The sequence below is a fragment of the Equus przewalskii genome, chromosome 4 (assembly GCF_037783145.1).
Source record: "Equus przewalskii isolate Varuska chromosome 4, EquPr2, whole genome shotgun sequence".
Lineage (NCBI taxonomy): Eukaryota > Metazoa > Chordata > Mammalia > Perissodactyla > Equidae > Equus > Equus przewalskii.
In genome coordinates, this window is record NC_091834.1 from 103,366,907 (window position 1) to 103,388,919 (window position 22,013).

General features: G+C 44.7%; 1 protein-coding gene across 15 annotated transcripts in view; it reads left to right on the forward strand.

The window, feature by feature from the left end:
* Positions 1-22,013, forward strand: part of ACTR3B (actin related protein 3B) — a 79,482-nt gene that overhangs the window by 35,334 nt on the left and 22,135 nt on the right. For 8 of the 15 annotated variants that reach the window (XM_070616901.1, XM_070616903.1, XM_070616914.1 and 5 more), the window contains 6 exons: positions 265-375; positions 11,433-11,528; positions 13,056-13,163; positions 16,742-16,885; positions 19,916-20,089; positions 21,557-21,649. In XM_070616901.1, the coding sequence (XP_070473002.1) occupies positions 265-375; positions 11,433-11,528; positions 13,056-13,163; positions 16,742-16,885; positions 19,916-20,089; positions 21,557-21,649 (726 nt within the window). Of the gene's footprint in view, positions 1-264; positions 376-6,330; positions 6,410-10,457; positions 10,533-11,432; positions 11,529-13,055; positions 13,164-16,741; positions 16,886-19,915; positions 20,090-21,556; positions 21,650-22,013 lie in introns of those variants that run through there. The other 7 variants (XM_070616908.1, XM_070616904.1, XM_070616913.1 and 4 more) reach the window with 4 other exon arrangements.

Sequence of the window (22,013 nt, forward strand, 5' to 3'; positions counted from 1 at the left end):
AGATTAGCTGCACGTTTCCATCTGTCACCCATTGTTAAGACGGATTCTTTGTACTCAGAAAGGGGTGGAGTAGAATATAAACAGTAATATAACTTGACCTTTCTGGGAGGGCGCCTGTTGTTTCTGCACGTGAGTTAACATTCACTTGGTGCGGAGAGGACCCTGTTCTCTGATAATTCAGCTTCTTCCGGGCCAGTGCTGGTAAACTGTTGCTCGTGCTGTTGTGAACTGGACGTTGACTGACTTTGGTTTCTCTTGCTTCAGTGGCCAATAAGACATGGAATAATTGAAGACTGGGACCTTATGGAGAGGTTCATGGAACAAGTGATTTTTAAATATCTTCGAGCTGAACCTGAGGATCATTATTTCTTAATGGTGAGTAACTGGGTCTAAGGGGAGTATATCTCTGTAAATTCCAAATTGCTTAGATTTTAAACTCAAGATACTCTTCCCTGGGGAGTTTTAATTCCTGCTGAAGCTATTTGTGTGGATCAGGATGCTTCTTTGGCAAATAACAGAAGGCTCAACAAAAATGTCTGAAACCAGAAGGGGTTCGTTGTCTCACAAGGCAGGAGGGGCAGAATTGGGCGTTTCCAGGGCTGGTTCTTTCAGCAGCGCGGCAGTGGAAGCAAGGACCCCGCTTGTGCACTCGCTGGCTTGGCCTCCTGGGTCAGTTCCCCTCGTGGCCCAGAGATGGCTGCCCAAGTTTCTCTACCACCTCTTGGTGTATTTGCTTTCAGAGGTAGAAGCACTTTTTAAGAACTGAGAATCCGTTTCTCAGAAACCTTCCCAGCAGATTTGCCCCGTCCATCCATGCCTAACTCTGTCACTAGCAAGGGGAATGGAATACCTTGACAGGTTTAGATTAATCAGGATCCTCTCGCTGGGGCTGGGGAGGGGACCCTCTCTGATCACCTGGCCCCAGGAGGGTAAGCACCTACACAGGTCTCCAAGAGCAAGGAAGATGGAGGAGCAATAGATTTGGGTAGGAAACCAGCCTTGTACTCTGATATCCTCGTGAAGTAGCTGGGTGCCTATGACTTTATGCTTCTTATAGCAGAGGAACCCGAGTCAACATGTTATTTTGCCAGGGTTTAAGTCTTAGTGTAAAATACGCTTGAGCTGAGTTACGAGCCCTGATTATGGTACTGTAGTCCCCCTCATCCGTGGTTTCAGTTACCCGCGGTCAACTGCGTCCGAAAAGAACGCTATATCACAGTGCTTAGTCATCCATCTCACTTCGTCTCATCACATGGGCGCTGTGTCGTCTCACATCACAAGAAGAAGGGTGAGGACAGTACAATAAGGTATTGTGAGGGAGAGAGACCACATTCACATCACTTTTACTGCAGTGTATTGTTCTAATGGTTCTATTTTATTATTAGTTGTTAATCTCTTACTATGCTAATTTGTGAGCTAAACTTTGTCATCGGTATGTATATATAGGACAAAACGTAGTATACATAGGGCTCGGTACTATCCGTCGTTTCAGGCGTCCCCCGGGGGTCTTGGAACGTGTCCCTCGTGGATAAGGGAGGACTAATGAACTTAACTGGTCTTGTTCAAACAAAATAAAACATTACAGAGCACAGAGAAGAAATATTTCTTGGTTGTGGAATCTGTTCTATTGTTCTACTCAACGTTATGTGTTTCCTTCCATGAAATGTTCTTTTTAAGTTAAAATTAATTACCTGTACACAATGCTTGCTTTATAGAGAGCAATTGCATGTAACATAAGCTGCATATTAAAACCTCCATAATTTAGCTTTGGATTTTTTCCGTGCAAGTACGTTGTCAAAGGGTCCCCGATCCAATTATGTAATTCTTTCTAATGTTAAATATCGAATGTCTCTTTAGACCTCTCTGGTTTAAAATATGTTAACCACAAGGCTATTAGGGTAGTTAGTGGAATCCATGTATTTAATATCTATTAAAACAAGTCCTTGAAAGTGCTCTGATCTGTTTTTCTGGCTATGTCTTCACAACTGGAAATTGCCCAGTATGAGTACTGCGTTTTATACGCCCCTGTGTCTTTTCTGTCCTGTGCTTCTGCAGTGGGTTGTGTAGAGTAAACGGAACCAGGAAGCTGGCAGTGTGTCTGAGTGGTTTTGTCTTTATAGCCAAACAAATCACAGATTCCCACCTGTCACATTTGGCATTTTTCCTTCTCCAGCACATCACATAACTACCTGTTGTTGGATAGGGTTTTAGGACCAGGCACCATGCCCAGCTGCTTCCTTCTGTCTGCTTCAGCTCGCCTTGCCAGGAGCTCTCCCTCTTACTCCACGCAGAGGGACGTCTGATCTCAGGCCTGTGGAGCAAACGCACACCACCAGGACACAGCTCAGAGGAAATTTCTCCTGAAAGAAAGGTTTTTCTGATTTAGCTGGCATGCATAGGCTAGTAAGATAAAACCACTTGCCAGGAAGGAATTGGAGATATTTGGCGTGAACATGGAAAAGCTGAAGTCCATTTGCCAAAAATGAGTACCTGCAATGAACATTTGAAAAGAATCAAATTTATTAAATTAAAGACAAGAAAATATTCTATTATATGTATTGTGCTTTGAAGTCTGCAAGTCAGTTCATTGCATCATGTGATCGAGGAGGTGATGAGAATGGTGAATTTTTCAGGTTTACACCCTTAATCATCAGTTAATGGAGTAGTTAAAGGGGAGTAAAGCAGGTGTACAGATTTGTGGCCAGTCATAGAAGTTAACTGGAGGCATTTTCTGAACTGTACGTCAGAGGAGGCCTCTTGGTAGAAGAGAGTCTAAGAGGTCTGAGTTATAGGTCCCTTAGTAGCTCACAGAACTGTCCTTTCTGACTGCTGTGACTAGCCATCTGCACATACAGGGGGAGAATGAGCTCATTACGGCTCATACTTTTCAAAAAGTTTCAGAGACTCAGTTCATACTGGTCATGTGGCTCGAGCAGATAGCAAATGAGAATCATACGATTTTCTCCCATACTGAACTGCCAGAATCATATATTTGAAAGAATTGCAGTGCTCTTAAGTGAAAATTGAGTTGTAACTTCAGAAGAGATTTGTAAACTTTTGAATGTGAATCAAGCAAGAAAGAGCAAACGGCGTGTGCTGCTCAAGAAGGCTCGAGAACCAGGAGCTCCAGTGTCCGAGAGCAGGAAGGGTGGATGTCCCAGCTCAAGGAGAGAGAGAGAAAATCCTCCTTCGTCTTTTTGTTCCATTCGGGTCTTCAGTGGATTGGATGATGCCCATCCACACTGGTGAGGGCAGAACTCTTCACTCAGTCTACTGAATGCTAGTCTCTTCCAGAAACACCCTCACAGACGCACCCAGAAATAATGTTTTACCGATTATCTCTAGGTCCAGTCAAGTTGACACATAAAATTAACCACGACATGCAGTATGCCCTGACTTACTATAATAGTTCCCTTCCTGGTTCCTTTTTTTTTTTTTGATTCTTCTTTGTCTTCCCAAATCCCCCGGTACATAGTTGTATATTCTAGTTATAGGTCCTTCTGGTTGTGCTATGTGGGACGCCGCCTCACGTGGCCTGGTTGAGCGGTGCCACGTCCATGCCCAGGATCCGAACCAGGGGAACCCTGGGCTGCCAAAGTGGAGTGCACAAACTTAACCACTTGGCCATGGGGCTGGACCCCCACTTCCTGGTTCTTGAGAATGATTTAGACCTACTCTGCCTAATTCAGTAGCCACCAGCCAGTGCAGAGGCTACTAAGTTAATTACTGCTGGCCCATGTGCTTTCCAGCTTCTAGGATATTGTCATCTCCTCTCCTGTTCTCCCTTCCTTGAGGATTTATATTTTTAAAGGGTTTCTTTACCCTTTAAAAATGTGAATGTCGGGGCTGGCCCTGTGGCCGAGTGGTTAAGTTTGCACACTCCACTGCAGGCAGCCCAGGGTTTCGTGAGTTCGAGTCCTGGGTGTGGACATGGCCCTGCTCATTGAGCCACGCTGAGGTGGCGTCCCACATGCCGCAACTAGAAGGACCCACAACTAAGAATATACAACTATGTACCTGGGGGCTTTGGGGAGAAAAAGGAAAAAAAAATAAAATCTTTAAAAAAAAAAAAAAGTGAATGTACTCAGTGCCACCAAACTGTGGAGTATGGGAGTGGAGCGATATTAGGTACATGTGTTCTGCTTGCTGTCTTTATCTAGAAATATGGATTGGTTTTTATGGTACTGATTATTTTTGAATCAATATCACATGATATTTTACCATTGTTATGAATAAAAATGTTTGCGTAGCTTACAGTTGTATGTTTTAATTGTATCATTCAGTATTGAAGAAAAGTAAGAAACTCAATACCTCTAATTTAGACCTTATGATAAATAATGGTTTGGGAAATTTTTATTTAAATTGGTCTTCTAAAAGAACAGTTACTTGTAGTAAACATAGAAGAAATGGAAGATTGAGGAAAAAATGGATTTATGGTTATGGTTCTCAGAACCTGTGAGGATATGCCCATAATAATGCTGAGTTTGATTCAAGAACCAGGAGAACCTAATTATATTGTAAATGTTCCATTAAATGGAAGTACATAGATTTTAATGTAAATTCTTGACAGATGGTGAATTGTTTGGCAGCAAGTAATGGAAGTGTAAAAAACAGTAGTTTAAACAAGTTAGGGGTTTTATTTTTCTTAAACAAATTGGTAGTAGGGAGGCCAGTGCTGGTATGGCAGCTCTGTGCTCCAGTGTCTTTAGCATATGGCTTCCATTCTAAGGATGCCCCACAATCACAAGTTGGCTATTGCAGCTCCAGTCATCACCTCTGTTTTCCAGGAAAGTAGTTAAGGGCAAGAGGGAGTCTATTACTTGAGTCTGCTAACCTTGTAAGGAGCTTTTCTAGAAGTCATCAGCTTTTGCTTCTTATTGGCCAGAACTTACTCACTTAGCCATCTCCGTCCACAAGGAATTCTGGGAAATGCTTTTCCTCAGGGCCTGTTGCCTCCTCCTGTGATTGATTTGTGGTTTATCAGTAAGGCAGAGGGAGAGTGGATATTGGGTAGGTAACTTGCAGTGCCTGCCGTAATGATGGGCCCCTAGATGTGAAGACAGTGGCAAAACAAGCATTCAACCGTTTTTACAACTCAGACTGAATTCTGCCTGCGTGGAGAGTGTCATCCACATTGGGGAGCCGACAGGCCAGGGAAAAGCTGTGTCAAGGGGTGCTGCTGTGTGTCCTGCTCTGTGTTGCTGTCTTGCTTCTGTCGAGTTTCTCTCTCTATGGATAAACAGGTCAGGAAGTTGTATGAGGAGTCTCTCTTGTCCTTTCCCACAGGCCGTAACCTACCCCATGTAAAGACTTTTTCTCATTATAGAACTATTAGTATGATAGAGGAAATTTGGAAGCTGTTTATGGGACTTTTCACAATCCTATCACGTTAATGTGATTATTACTAACATTTAGTAATTTTCATTTAAATTTTCACCCATGTTTCTGTATGATTTCACACTCAATATTGTATCCTCCATCCATCCCCCCATTTTCATACACAGTCTTCATAACCCTCATTATAATGGCGGTACTATCGTCTACCCAGTTGTCTACCCAAACAGACAGGAAATATCCACTGTGCTCCACTTTGGTGGCCCAGGGTTTCTCTGGTTCGGATCCTAGGCGTGGACGTGGCACTGCTCATCAAGCCATGCTGAGGCGGCATCCCACATGCCACAACTAGAATGACCCACAACTAAGAATATACAACTATGTACTGGGAGGACTTTGGGGAGAAAAAGGAAAAATAAAATCTTAAAAAAAAAACTTTCTTTCTAATAAAATGTACATACCCTAAAATTTACCTTTTAGCCATTTTTGAATGTACAGTCTGGTGACATTGAGTACATTGATATTGTTGTGCAGCCATCACCACCATCCATCTCCAGAAGTTTTTCGTCTTCCCAAACTGAAACTCTGTCCCCGTTAAACACCAACTCTCCTTTCCCCTCTCCACGCCGCTGGTGCCCTCCATCCTGCTTTCTGTCTCTATGATGTAAGTGGAATCATAGCGTACTTGTCCTTTTGTGACTGGCTTATTTCGCTTAACGTAACATCTTCAAGGTTCATCTGTGTAACATGTGTCCGAATTTCCTTTCTTTTTAGGGCTGAGTAATACTCCACCGCGTGTCCGTGCCACGTTTTGTTTATTCTGTGAACTCTTTCCTGTGATACCTAGGAAGCTTGTGTCAGCAGCAGATTTTTTTTCTCAGTTGATTTTTTTTTTTGCCTTTGTAGGTTATATTTTGCACATCTATAATAATTTAAAATTTTTATGTAGTAAACCTATTTTCCTTTCATGTTTATACTTAATCTTCATCCATCTAGGATTTATTTGGGACGTCACTTGACGATGGACTTAAACCCATGGAGCATCCAGGGAGCCCGGGTTGATCTAATCCTGTTGGTAATGTCTTTCTGTAGGCTCGCTTTTTGCTTCAGACCAAGCAGGCCGCTCTTGGCTGCAGGCAGGAAGCGTTCCTGACCGTGCTGTCACTTTCATTCCTTTCCACCTTTCTCTCTCCATCCTTCTCCCCTCTGCTCAGTTCAAATGCTTTGTTTATAAAGTTAACTTACTATTAAGGTGCTTGGGTTCCTATTCAGGGTGAGAAAACTTTCTAGATCCCTACAGTCAATGTGGGAGGTCCACTGTTGGTAGTTACGGGGATGTGGACTGAGTGCTTGCTGTGTGCCCAGCCCATGCCCTCCCCGGGAATTCACATGCCTTCACTCATGCCTGTAACCCCACCGACAACCCTGCGGAGGCAGCTGTTAGGCTCGCTTTTCATATTCATAGGAGGGACCTTGACAGTTTATCGTAGCCAATGCTGTGCAATCTCATGCGCTTTAAATGAAAGGAATCGAAAATCATTGCTAACACTTAGAGTGCTAACTGTGCCAGGCATTTTACAGGTATTAACAAATTTAATCCCAACCCCTTGAGGTAGGCGCATATAAAATAAGTAATACGTGGTTGAGTGACTTTGAGATCTCTTATTTACAACATGCTTTTGAGTGTGACGTCGTTATTCGTCTCCCATGGTTTAAGATTGCTTCTCTCTCCCATCCAGGGAATATATTCAAATGGTTAAAGCCTCTTTGGGGCCCTGTGGTTGAGCTTAGCATCAGTTGCTACACGAGAGTCCAAACTAAAGCATAAGCTAGTTGATGGCCAGGTTTGTCTGTTTGACAAGATAATACACAGACAGCACAGAATTCAGAAGGTGCAGAAGGATTTCCAGGGCAAGTCTGCCTCATCCCACCTCTGTTCTGCCTCCCAGATCCCCTTGCTAGAGGAAGCCACCTTTACCACTTCTTGACGGGTTCACGGTTCGTCTTTCCAGACATAATTGTGTACAGGCATATGGATTATGCATAAACTTTTGTTTTATACAAATGATAACAAAATATACATACTGTTGTACACCTTTTTTTTATTAAAAAAAATTGTGTGGTGGCACAGTGGTTAAGTTTGTGCACTCCACTTGGCGGCCTGGGGTTTGCCAGTTTGGATCCTGGACGTGGAGCTATGTACTGCTTATCAAGCCTTGGTGTGGCAGATGTCCCATGTATAAAATAGAGGAAGATGGGCACGGATGTTAGCTCAGGGCCAGTCTTCCTCAGCAAAAAGAGGAGGATTGGTGGCAGATGTTAGCTCAGGGCTGATGTTCCTCGGAAAAAAAAAATTGTGGGCCAGTCCCGTGGCTTAGTGGTTAAGTTTGGCGTGCTCCACTTTGGCAGCCTGGGTTCGGTTCCTGGGCACAGACCTATACCGCTTGTCTGTCAGTGGCCACGCTGTGGTGGTGGCTCACATACAAAAAAGAGGAAGATTGGCAGTGGATGTTAGCTCAGGGTGAATCTTCCTCAGCAAAAAAAAAATTGGTAAAAACCTAATATGAAATTTACCCCCCAACCATTTTTAACTGTATAGTTCAGTACTGTTAACTGTATTCACATTGTCATTAAGAGATCTCCAGGACTTTTTCATCTTGCAGAACCAAAGCAATAGAGATTATCATAGAGACTGTTTTCATATCAGCACATACAGAGCTCATCCTTTTTAATTGCTGCAAAGCAGTCTATTTTATGGATGTGGCATAATTTCTTTAATCAGCTCCCTAACGATGGGCATTTAGGTTGTTTCTGGTCTTCTAGTGCTTGTAGACAATGCTGACTTCTGACCTCTGCCAGCCCCTGGTTTGAGACGTCTCTGGCCTGTAGAATGTCATTTGATTTTGTTTCTTGGTCTTAGCTGAGAGACTTTTCCTTTTCAGTTGGTGAGTTTCTCACTTGTGTTTGCTGATGATTTTAGTACCAATAACCTGCCTTCATCGAGCACATTCTGTGTGCCAGGTGCTGCTGGGAGCAGGTAGACCCCCTTCCTGTTTCCACCTCTGTGCATAGGTGCTGATCGTACACAGAGACGAAGTCACCGCCCAAAGTTAGTGAAGTCGAAGGCCGCGATGTGACCCAGCGGGTTGGACTTCAGAGCTCCCGTGCTGACCCCCGTGTTGCGTGCCACGTGTGGCGGACATGCTGAGTCTTAGTGCAGCCATTTTACTTTATGTCGTGCTGTTTGTTTTTACTGTGTTTTATTCATGTATTAGTATTTTTAAATTCAGGCTTGGTTTTCTCTTTGCTTTGTATTGGGTATGCTTTCTGATAATTTGGTGGTTTTTTTTTACGTGTTTTATGTAAGTATAATTGCATATAATATGTTTACCATATATTTGTTTAGGGGTGATTAACTACTTTCTGCTGTGATTAGTGACCAAGTGGGTACATTTTCGCATTTTCTTTTCTCCTCTTCCTTTCTTCTGCCACCTGCTTTTGGTTGATTATGTTACTAAACTGATGGTCATTTTAACATTTATAAATTTGTGTATAGTGGTGCCTCTTATATAACAATACCTTTTGATTCCACGATAAGAGGATATCAGTGTCTTTCTATTCTCTCCTTTCCGGCTACACGTCTCAACTTGATATTATTTCTACTGTTTTAATTTATTACTTGTACATTCTGTTCTGTAGCTTTAATTCCCAGAAAAGAGAAATCTTTGGTCCTACATCTTAGATGGGCTAATTGCTCACGCTGAGTCTTTGGCTATACTTTCTGCTTTCTTCTTGTTTGGTTAAAGTTTGTCTTCTAGTAGTTAATTCATGAAAGGCTCATGGAAGCCAAATTCTCCAAGGTCTTGTATATTTAAAGATGTTGTGTTTTTGCAACGTACTGGGTTGGCAGTCCATCGAGATGTAGACTTCTTAGGTCAGGCCTTTCCGCCCTGAACACTGTAAGTGTGGCCCCAGGGGTCCGGGGCTACAGGGTCCGTGCTGACGGCCCGCACTGCCTGTGCTTCTCCCGCTTTAAGGTTGTCTCAGCTCTAGCTGCGGGATTGAAATACCATCGGCTGGGGGCTTAAACAACAGATGTTTGTTTTCTCACAGTGCTGGAGGCTTTGCGGCCCACATCCAGGTGCCGGCGGAGTTGGTTCCTGGTGAGGCCTCTCTTCCTGGCTTGCAGGTGGCCGTCTTCTCGCTGTGTCCTCCCGTGGCCTCTCCTCTGTGTGCAGTCCCCTGCCGTCTTCTCGCTGAGTCCTCCCGTGGCCTCTCCTCTGTGTGCAGTCCCCTGCCGTCTTCTCGCTGAGTCCTCCCGTGGCCTCTCCTCTGTGTGCAGTCCCCTGCCGTCTTCTCGCTGTGTCCTCCCGTGGCCTCTCCTCTGTGTGCAGTCCCCTGTCGTCTTCTTGCTGTGTCCTCCCGTGGCCTCTCCTCTGTGTGCAGTCCCCTGCCGTCTTCTCGCTGTGTCCTCCCGTGGCCTCTCCTCTGTGTGCAGTCCCCTGCCGCCTTCTCGCTGAGTCCTCCCGTGGCCTCTCCTCTGTGTGCAGTCCCCTGCCGCCTTCTCGCTGAGTCCTCCCGTGGCCTCTCCTCTGTGTGCAGTCCCCTGCCGCCTTCTCGCTGAGTCCTCCCGTGGCCTCTCCTCTGTGTGCAGTCCCCTGCCGTCTTCTCGCTGTGTCCTCCCGTGGCCTCTCCTCTGTGTGCAGTCCCCTGCCGTCTTCTCGCTGTGTCCTCCCGTGGCCTCTCCTCTGTGTGCAGTCCCCTGTCGTCTTCTCGCTGAGTCCTCCCGTGGCCTCTCCTCTGTGTGCAGTCCCCTGCCGTCTTCTCGCTGAGTCCTCCCGTGGCCTCTCCTCTGTGTGCAGTCCTCTGGTGTCTTTCCCTTTTCTTACAAAGACATCAGTCCTGTGGCGTTAGGACGCCACCCTTATGACCTCGTTTAACCTTGATTATCTTCCTGGAGGCCCTGTCTCCAAATGCAGTCACGTTGGAGGTTGGGGCTTCAGCATAGGAATTTTGGGGGCACTGTTCAGTCCATAATAAAGGGTAATGTGGGCTTTTTTTTTTGCCAGAAGGCCTGGAGAATTTTTATTCATTCTTTTGTTTTTGTTTTTGTTTTGCAGCTTTAAATATGTGATGCGTATCCATATTTATTGACATGGAAAAATGTCCACAACATATTGCTGAATGACAAAAAGCAGGTTTATTTATTCTTTTAATCTTTCTGTAATCCTTTCATTTCCTCCTATTTGATAATGGTTATTATTTAAAAATAGACGTTTGAATTTTTTGAAATGCCTTTGGTCACGATTTCCTTCTGCTTTGTTTTTATCTTTTTCTGGGTGTATGTTTTTTGTCTGCCATTTGTTTTCCTATTACTCTCCTCTCTCCCCTCTCTTCTTCTTTTAGTATTTCATATGGTCTCTCGCTGGTTTCCTTATGCTCTTTCCTCATCTTTGAACGAGGGGCATTCTTCCTGGAATAGCAATGTGCGAGAGTTCAGGCCTGGGGGCAGGGTGGTGTCTGGGTGAAGCTGCTGCTGCCCTGGACTCTGCCTTGTGACTGACAGCAGAGGTCTTCCGTCTCACCTTGCCTTCTGGGCGCAGGTGGCAGGTGGGGAGTGGGAACGCTCCTTCAGCTGTGCTGCTCAAACTGATCTTCTCGTCCAAGCACGGGCTCACTGCTTTTGCTCTTCTGTGGAGAGCTCTAATTCGCCTGGGATCTGAAGTCGCCAGTATTCTGTTGCGGTCTCCTCGCTTGTCTTGGTTGGGTTTTCGCTGCCCTTGGCAACTTGCTGCAGGTCTGTTCAGTTTCAGGGTGTTGGTGTTATCCAAGATAATTTTCTTTTCTGTGACTTGTTCTTGTTTTGGGGTGATTAATAAGAGCAGAAGTGTTCTGAGAGGTCTTTACTCTGCCATCTTAAAGCTTTTAAGACTCACAGCCAGATTTCTTTAATTAATCACTCTGAGTTTATCTATAAAATTAGGGAGTTGTACAGCATCCTGATTAAACTGCTTTTAGCTTAACTTTTTTATGATTCTAATGTAATTACATGAAATTTGGGTGAATGGTAAATATAGTGAATTTTTGTTTTCTTATAGACAGAACCTCCACTGAATACGCCAGAAAATAGAGAGTATCTTGCAGAAATTATGTTTGAATCATTTAATGTGCCAGGACTCTACATTGCGGTTCAGGTAAAATCAAAGTGAATTTTACGATTCCCAAAGGACCATCTAATGGAAGAAATGGTGATTCCAGAGGCTCTCTGTTAAGATCATGCTGTGTGGTCTTCCTTTTTCCACTCCCTCAAAAGACGCACACACACATGCACTCCGCCCCCCATTCCGGTTCAAACATTTATACTGTTGGTATAAAATTTGTCTGGCTTTATCTTTTTATGTACATTAAAATCTAATGCACTTTTCTCTGGGTGATAAGATCAAGATGTAAAGTGAAAGCCTCTTTCACTTCTGATCATAAAAAAGAAAAGATACTGTAGAACCTGTTAAAAAACAAAATAAAACAAGGTTGTAATCTATCATAACATTAATAAAAAAAAAAACCAAAAAACACAAAATAAATACCTGTAGAGAGGTCCTCCGTATGGACTTTGGGCTCCTGTGGGTCCATGAGTTTGCAGGCCTTCCTCTGAAGCTGTTTGTTCTCTTAGTCTGGGGATTTTTGTTGGTTTCAGTTGTTGCAGCTCTGCCACCCTATATAAGGGAATGGACTGAAATATTTTGGAATAAATGAAATAGGTGTTTTCTAAAATGTTTTCTGTGTAACACTAGTTCCTTACTCTTAAGAAAAAGGAGGAGTTGCATAGGAGGATGATTTGGGAGACGCCCCGTGCGGTGGCCCCTGCATGGTGATTCACAGTGCACACGGGCATAGTAAAGGCTCTGAGAATGCCTGCATTAGAGAAATCTGTTTATTCCAACACTTCCAGAAATCTTCCCCCTCCCCTAGGTTGTTTACCTTCCTCAGAATAGGGAGACACTTTAGAAAACACTGGACCAGTGGTTCTCAAAGTGGTCTGTGCATCAAGTCACCTGAAGAGTGTGTTTTAAAAGTACAGATTCTCAGGCTTTATCTCAGACCAAGGTTTTCCAGCGTCAATACTGTGGATTGGGCAGTTCTTCGTGGCGGGGGCCATCCTGTGCATTGTAGGGTGTTTAACAGCATCTTTGGCCTCTTCCCACTAGAGGAAGCACTGCCTCCAGCCTGCCCTCCCCCAACTGTGACAGTCAAAAATGGCGCCAGACATTGCTGGATGTGCCCTGGGGGGCAGAAGCTTGAGGACCACTAACGTAGTCCTACCAGATTAGAGTTTCTGGGCGTGAGGCCTAGTAATCTGTCTTCTTAGAAACTCCACAGATGATCTTACTGCAGCCTGTCTGTGGGCCCACAGTGGGAACCAGTGGATTAGAAATTAAAATATTCTTATTCCATAATAAAATTCCTTTGTGGCTTTTCTTTGTAAAAATTTGCTTTATTTTATTGAAAACTTGACTCCTGCAGTTTTAGGTATACTAAATTTGTGTGTTAGGTGTTCATCTTGGAATTTGAATTTTCGGGAGAAGATAGAGGTTAGGGAAGGGAAAGAGTTATGCAGACTTAGTAAGAGAGAAAGAGCTCATTGACTGAGTCTGAGAACGAGCAGGCAGAATCCTCCAGGAAAATTTCCCCGTATGCTGACGGTTTCTGTGTCTTTTGTCCAGGCAGTGCTGGCCTTAGCGGCATCTTGGACGTCTCGACAAGTTGGCGAACGTACGTTAACAGGGATCGTCATCGACAGCGGGGATGGGGTCACCCACGCTATCCCAGTGGTAAGCAGAACGTTCAGTGCTTCTCTCTCTCTAGGCCTCACCTGACTTGAGGTAAGGGAAGAAATTAAGAAAAAACCCTTTTACAACTAAAATACCGCATTAAAGGCATATCTCTAGTTAGGAAATGTAACAAGAACTTTTAAGCCCAGGTGTGTGAGAAAGAAAAAGCTGCTGAGCGCCCGTGGTGTTGACGATGTTAAATTCCAGTGGCACATTCTGCCGTTGGGGTGCCAGCGGTCATTTGGGGTCTCCGGGGCCTCTGCTTGATCCCCTGGGGTGACATCCCCAGCAGGACCTCCCTGGCTTCTGTTCTGAGCTGTCGGGGTAGACATCGGCTCGGGTATCAGATATCTGGGTGTGGTGCATGCCCACTTGAAGGGTGATCTGTGTGTTCTGCGGCAGGCCGTGGACAGCTCTCACCAGCTCATGCTTTAGAGAATTGCTTCTTGCTTTTAAAAATATATTTAAGAGCCAAGAAGGAGAGTGTACATTTCAACTTGCAGAATTCTCTGCAATGTCACTTTTTGGTTTTAATTTTAAAAATATTAGAGAAGTGATTCCTAATTCAGGCTTCAAGAGACATCTCTATTTTTCTGTCGGTCCAATGGACTGCATACTTAAATGCTATTTAAAGTTTTTTTTTGTGAACATTAATTGAAACTGTCCAAATGGGGGTGTACAGTGGAAGGTCAGACTTGCTCTCTCCTGGTCTTCCTCCTCGAGGTCCCCTTCTCAGGCATCCCTGTTACTAGTTAGTTATGCATCTTACAAGTACGTTTTCTGCATATCTGACGTGTATGTGTGTAGCTCCTGTTTAAAATGCAAACTAGGGTTTTTTTTAAACAATTCATTTACTTTAATTGAAAAAATGGTCACCATTTCAGTTCTGGAAGTTAAGGGAATGATATACTAATATGCTAATGATTTGGTTCCTTCAAGGTCAGAAATCACTGGAGGGGAAGGATTAGTGGTTGATGTGCCTACAGACAGGAAGGAAAAAGCCAGATTCCTCCCAGGCGCCATCCTTGTGCCCCTGCCGGTGTGCCCTTTGCACAGGGTGGGGCAAGGAAAGGGGGCAGGCGTGAGTGATGCCCTGCACAGCGTTCTCCGTGCTGGGAGCACCCTCAGGCGGGTCTCACAGCCCCGCCGCCTCTTGTGGGTCACTGAGAAGTGTTAGTGCCCTGACATGTAATGCTCACGGGGAGATTCCGGCTTCTGGCTTCTTCCCTGAGCAGTGCAGACGAGATCCAGGGAGAGGGGCTTGTGGGCCTGCCCCTCTGCCCTTCTCCTGTGTCTGATGGAGGAGAAGGAAAGAGAACAAATTTCACGGGGTGTACAGGCTCACAGAGAAAGTTGTTTTTAAAATTTTCATCTGTATCTTAGTTCAGTTATTTTCCTGATTATAAAAATTACATTTGTTGTACAAAATTTGGATAAAATAGAGAAATGTGAAGAAGAAAATAAAACGACCTGCAAACCCACCCGGAGAACTGTGTATTGTACTTTTGGTCGTGTAGCTTTCTAAGCTTTTTTTCTTAGACACATGTGTGTACACGTTGTAAGCAAAATTGGAATATCCTACGTCTGGTTTTGTATTCTAATTGTATAATATAATCCTAAAGTTGTATTTTGTGTATTGATTTATCTCTGATATTTTTTCTTATGGTTAAATATTCTGTGAAAAAAAATTTAATAAGTATATAATAGCCCATCATGTGGGTGTTGCATAATTCACTGAGTTAGTTTCCTACTGTTGGACATGTGGGTTGTTTTAATGTTTTTCATGCTGTGATGAAGCTGATACTTATTTAACACTGGTTGAATTAATTATAGAAATGTTATATATATTGCGTAGAATGTAATAATTGTGAATAGTTTGTGGTGGAGAGCTAATATTCTTATGAGTTTAAGTTGATCTTTACTATTTTAATAATTTGTGCATATCTTTTATCTCCATCATAAAATATTTTACAAATAATTTGGACTCCGGAAAGGCCAATTCTTCTCTTACTTCCAGAAGTTGGCTACATCAGAAAGAAAGATGAGAGGAATTCCGTAACTTGTCCTGCAGCTTTATAATCGTTAGAACTAGTGCGTCTGTGAGGTGAAGCCGGCAGTTCCCTCCAGCGCCCGCTGTCCCACTGGACGGGTGGCACAGAGGCCAGTGCTGTATGTGCGAGACCCGAGTGTCTCCTCTTCATCTGATGAAACTGTGCTGGGAGTTACCCCCTCTGCCCCGCAGCCCCCATAAGCACGCTGGAAGTGTGCCAAGCCTGTGGCTGCCGTGGTGTGTTGTGCCCACAGGAAGGTGGTGCGGGGGCTCGGGCCGGCTGTGAGCTGCAGGCGCGTGAACTCATGGCCCCAGCCTGCTGGCGGTCGGCTCCAGCTCGTTTCCTGGCTCTGGGAGGGCAGTGGAGTGCAAGGAGCTGAACTCGTGACTGACGAGGTCTCAGATAGCGTGCTGTGTAGGTTAGCTTCTCAGAGTTATTGCTAACAATACAGCACCTAATACAGCCAATGGAACCATTTCTCGAGTCGTTTGTACCTGCCAGACAAGTGCTGTGTGCTTGACCTACTGCATTTCACTAATTCTGTATTGGAAACCCACGGGGTACTACTACTTGCCCCGTATTTTTTTTTTTGAGGAAGATTAGCCCTGAGCTAACATCTGCTGCCAATCCTCCTCTTTTTGCTGAGGAAGACTGGCCCTGAGCTAACATCCATGCCCATCTTCCTCTATTTTATACATGGGACATCTGCCACACCAAGGCTTGATAAGCAGTACATAGCTAATGTGGGACGCCTACCCCAGCATGGCTTGCCAAGCAGTGCCCTGTCCGCCCCCGGGATCCGAACTGGTGAACCCTGGGCTGCCGAAGCAGAACGTGCGCACCTAACTGCTACGCCACCAGGCTGGCCCCACTTGCCCCGTATTATGGGTGAAGGTACTGAAGCTAAAACATGTTAACAGACTTGTCCACGGTCACTCAGCCGACAGAGGTGGAACCGGGATTTGAATCCAGGTCGTTAGAATCTAAGTCATGCATACTTAACCAAATTGTTGACTTTTACAGATAAGTAGACTTATAGTTGGTTTAACGACTTACAGATAAAACATTTTCCTTTTTGTTAGAGGAGCAAAAAATTCGATTGGATTCTGTGTTCTGACGGACAGCATTACTGTTTGGAAGTGAACTGTCCTGAGTGGTTTTCCTCCTCATGTTGCTCATAAGTGTCGGTTTGTTTCTGGAGAGTGTCAGGTTACAGTGAGGGATTGTGTGCTCCAGTCCTGAGCTTTGCAGAGCGGGCTTCGGTGCATGCTGCCAGTGCTGGGTGCCGGGAGGGCAGAGGTACATGCTGCCGGTGACAGTGCCGAGTGCCGGGAGGGCAGAGGTACATGCTGCCGGTGACAGTGCCGGGTGCCGGGAGGGCAGAGGTACATGCTGCCGGTGACAGTGCCGAGTGCCGGGAGGGCAGAGGTACATGCTGCCCGTGACGGTGACGGTGCCGGGAGGGCGGGTCCAGCTCAGAGTCCCCGGAGTTGCTCACGCGGTCCCTCTGCTCCTCTTCTTCCCCAGGCGGAGGGTTATGTAATCGGAAGCTGCATCAAACACATCCCCATTGCAGGTAGAGATATTACGTATTTCATTCAACAGCTGCTAAGGGAGAGGGAGGTGGGAATCCCTCCTGAGCAGTCACTGGAGACCGCAAAAGCCATTAAGGTAAAAACAGATGGGAAACGGGCCGGTTTGGGGGTGAGAGAGAAATGGTGTCTGGACACTTCCCCTTGCTGCCATCACCCTGCCCCCGCCTTCCTTCCTCTCCCCTCCCCGCGAATGTGGGTCTTGATCTGTTTACCACTTGAGTTAAGGGGCTGAAGGACTAAAGCTTCGCCTCTTCCTCTGAACGTAAATGCTTGTGGAGGTTCCAGCTGTAAATGAGAACAGCCTGACAGCCGGTGTTGAGCCCCGGCTGCACGGTACAGAATCATTTAATTGGAGCCTAATTGGATAGGACCTTCAGTTAACTGAATGTGTCTTCCACATCTCCCTCCGTGCTTCATTTCTAGAATAGGGAGCAAACAGCAGCAGCAACTGTGACTGTTAGGAATCCTGGAGGTGACCAGTATTCAAACTGACTTCCAGCATCTGTCGTGTGCAGTTCTGTACCCTGAGAATTACACTGCAGGATAGTGCCATTCTAGGATCCAGAATCACTAAACAAAATACACCAGTGTTTGCTAGACTCTAGTTACCATGCTAGAAAAGTTACAGGAAGTTTTAAAATTAGAGAAGTGAGAGAAGGAGAAAAATGGCTGTTGGTCCTGATTTAAAATGTTCACCTGACTAGTCATTACTTTAGTCTCTGTATTGCTCTGTACGTAGCAGTTGACTCTTTCTAAAGAACTTTTATTTTCAGGTTGCAAAATCAGGGCAAATGATTATTCTTTTAGTTAGAATGTAAGAGATTCTTAGTAATGCAAGGATAATTATTTATAGGTGAAGAGGGAAAGATTTTGTTTGTTTTTGGAGGATTTAAGTGTGGGGTGTCACATGTGACCCCAAGCATCTCCTTTCTCTTAGAACACACAGTTTTTGAGCTGCAGAGGAGTTTAAAGGGAGGCGAACCTGACTCCCCACCCCGACTGCTTTCCTCCCATCCCAGCCCCCGTAGCTGAGGCTGCTTGAAGGAAAGGAAGCATCAGAGATGGCGCCCGCACTGTGCATGACACTCTTGGTAAAAACGGGTATTTTTAGGACAGGGTGCACTGGTATAGGTAGGGCTCCTGCGGGCAGGGTGGCAGCTGCTCCGGTGTTCCCGGGCCTGGAGTTTCCAGGGATAGGGCACTCTGCGCTGGAACGGTGCAGTCCTGGGCACGCTGGAAGAGCTGGTCCTTTTCCTCTTGGGAAAGTTTACAGAAGTATCAGAAGACTTTCTTTTTAGACTAAAATATTTGCCAGGATTTCCCCTCTCCCTTTCCTTCCCTTTCTTCAGTGAAAGAAATTTGAATATTTGATCCGCGGTCCCTCGCCGCCCCAAATCTGTTACAGATGTGAATCAGAATTGACCCTCTCGTTCCGATGCTCGGGTCGATCGGGGGAGCGCGAATGTTCCCCTTTTCAGTAAAGATTCCTGAGTGTGGTCACTCGTGGGGTTGCTTTCCTGGTCCTCTCGTGGCATATACTTTACTCACTGGCTCTCTGGGCTCCAATTCTGACCCTGAGTTCGGAGCTGGCCCGTTCAGGTGATGACAGCATATCGCTCAGCTGTGGAGAGACTCCTTGTCTACTCCACACATCGGCTGCACTGCCCCTGCTGTGTGGGCTAGCCTTGCTCTCAGTGCTCATCTCACCTCTTTCTGTAAAGGAAGACATCCTGGAAAGAGCGGTTTAGAGTTACCCCTGGGTCATGTTACCACCATGGCCGTCTCCTGTGGTCGCGAGCAGGGCTGAGGCCGCGTAGATCATGGCTCACGCCATCCTTGCTGCATGAGCCCGGAACTTAAGACTAACACTGCTGCACTCCACTCACCGTCCTGGAGGCACTTCCTGCCATCAGCTAAGCCGGTGGAGATGCCATAAGAAATGGACCAGGGCTCTCAGACAACTGCATGTTTTTGTCTCCAGCCTGGTAGATTTAAAGTTGTATCGACTGACTCGCTGTTATCAGGGAACACAGGGTTGTGTAACACATCTTGCCCATTAATCTTATAATTCTGCTAGAGTTTATCAAGGATGGTATTAGAATGTTCAGGGATTCTAAGAAACTTTTAATATCACAAAAACACCTTCAGAGGTACTTCCAAAATGTGTTATGAGCACCACTTATGTGCCTGACAACAGTGCCAGGTGTTGAACAGAACCCCCCTGGCTCCTGCCCACGGGAAGCTTGCTTTCAGAAGCTGGAACCCAGGTGCCACCTGCTGCTTTGCTGAGGTTAGCTCTAAGGACAGATGGTCAACCCAATTAAGCATCACCTGATGCTAAGGAGACAGTTCGCACATCTCAGGCTGGTTGCTGGTGCCCAGGTGAAAACCATTAGCAAATTATCTTGCAGGAGCAACTCCAGTACTCCTACCCAAGTCTGCCTTTGCTTTTTCCCGTGGTCTCTAGAACCTTAGAACCTACCATTTACTTATTTGTTGTGGTTGTTGCTTACTGCCCGCCTCTCAGCCAGAGCTCATGCTCCAGTGGGCAGGGGTCTGGGTGTGTTTGTCACTTATGCATCCCATGTGCCTAGGCACTTAGTAAATACTTGTTGTGGAGCCAGTGACTGTGCTGTGTCAGACTGCACAGCAGGTTAATGAACAGCTGATAGACTGTGCTGGGCGTCAGGATGACATCTCCCATATTCAGTGGATTGGCTGTGTGCAGGTCTGCTGGTCCAGAGTGGACGGCAGTGAGTGCCTGGGCAGGGGCCACGTGGGGGCCTAAGAGGAATAAGGAAAGAGGAAATGGAGACAAGATAATTAGTAGATCTCTTTAGACATTATTTCAGATAATATGGCAAAATAATTTGATAGAGTAAGGCTGAGATTAATAGCCAAGTTGCAAAGAAAGTAGACTTAATGTCCAAAATCAGAGCATGGTCACGTCTACTGTGACCATGCTGTCCACACTGGAGTTGTGGTGTGTGGACGGGACTCGTTCCAGGAGTGTGTTCAATGCTTGGGGTTACTGGGTATTTATCCGAGGGAAGAGACTCTGGGTAGTTATTAATGACTGGTGACGTCTTTGTGTGTGTGCATGCAGGAGAAATACTGTTACATTTGCCCTGATATAGTCAAGGAATTTGCCAAGTATGATGTGGATCCCCGGAAGTGGATCAAGCAGTACACGGGTATTAATGCGATCAACCAGAAGAAGTTCATCATAGATGTCGGCTACGAAAGGTTTCTGGGACCTGAAATTTTCTTTCATCCAGAGGTAAGATGTTTGCTTTTTGTGTGCTGAAGTATGGCATCTGTGGAGTGATACTGCCACCTGGTGTGCATAAAGATCCATTCTCTGTGAAGGTCGCTGAGCAAGATAACTGCCTTCGGTGAGGACGACTGGTGTGGGTCACTCTGCAGACTGGTACAGCCTGTGGGCGACGTCTGCTTGATTGATTGTTTCCATTTGCCTCTCCGTAGACTTATCTGTTAAATAGTTAACGATTGATTATACCACGAGTGGTTAGGAAGAAGTTTTAAGAGCAATAGAAGATAATGGAATGGAAATTAATCTCATGTTAATATGAAAACTAATTAATCTCAGGGGCCAAATGAAAGTTGCCTCTGTATAAAAGGGGATAACATAGAACCTTTCCGTCTTTTCTGATCATCCTTCCTCATCCCACTTGTTACGTGAGGACAGTTGGTCCTGCCGTGGTCCCTGCTGCAAGTTAGTTGAAGCTTCTCTCTGAGGACCAGCCTTTCCATTGTTAGTCTTCAAGAGTTACAGATAGCCTCACTGTAACTAGTAGTCAGAAAGAATTATTGCTACTTTTCCAGAAGTGGTAATTGAGGCAAGATTTTAAGGTTTAAATAAAATGTATTTTATTGGTATTTTGTATTTTCCTGCCTAATTCAGTTTATATTCAATAGGTGGGTTACAAACTGCTGCCTGTTTTTAGATGTGTATGTGACTGTTTTGTACAGGGAAGTGGTACAGAATGTCTGCTGTACTGTAATCTAATATACTCATTCACTCATGCCTTTGCTATTATTGATTTAAAACAGACATAAAACCAACAATGGCCAGTCAGCAACTGGATGTTAGCTTCTTCCCTCCAGGCTATTGTACATTAAAGCTTTCCTTGATTTTAAAATGTACTTAAAATGTCATGTAATTGAATTGTTTATGCTTTAGCTTATTTAACTTAAGGAATTGAATCTAAGGCTATTGACTCAGTAACGTGATGGTTATCCTGTTGATTGTTTCATTTGAAAGCCGCCACCATCGAATCCCCCTCCCCGAGTCTTCTAGCTCAGCTTACAGTGATTTTTCATTGATTGTTTTTTTCTTATATCCTGGCTAATTTTTTCATAATATTAATGTTCATAAGTGATATACTCAGTGTTTCTCATCACATATCATGTACATCATGCCTGTGCTTTTTACAGTCTCTTCTTGGCATGATTCACTGCAGATTCATGACACAGGGCTGGCCTGTCTTTGTTGCTATTTGATATTTTTCCTTCACAAAACCCACACGTTTCATCTCTTGAGGGGACATATGTTATCATCACTCCATGCACACATATTCTCATGGGATTCATTTGACTTATTGTTCATTCCAATGTGAAGTTTTTAAAGGTATAGTAAATTCTGTATTTGTTAAAGTTACTTTTTCAAAAGAGTTTTGTCTTATTGAGAGAAATGTGTCATGTTTCTTTTATATTTGTATATTAGTTTGCCAACCCAGATTTTATGGAATCCATCTCAGACGTTGTTGATGAAGTGATACAGAATTGTCCCATTGATGTGCGTCGCCCGCTGTATAAGGTATAAGCTGCCTGGGTAAGGTACTTTGATCTCCTTCCAGAGCTGAAGGCCCGTCATTCTTAGACTAGGTTATTAACGTCAACATGCAGACTGTCCTACTTTACCTCCTGTTTCGTAGGATTTGTTAAAGGCCAGTGTAATGGTAAACTGTTTTTCTTGGGGTGCGGATGACTTAAATGTTTGGAAATATGACTCAGTTAACTAGAAGTGTTTAATTTAAATCTTCTAGTATCCTTTATTCTTATCTGGCAAACTTTATTTTAAATTGGACAATTTTAGCTGTATGTATTGACTGAGATATCAAAGTGATACTTCCCCTCCGGCTGTCCACGAATTCCACTGGTCTTGTTTCATGCATATTTAG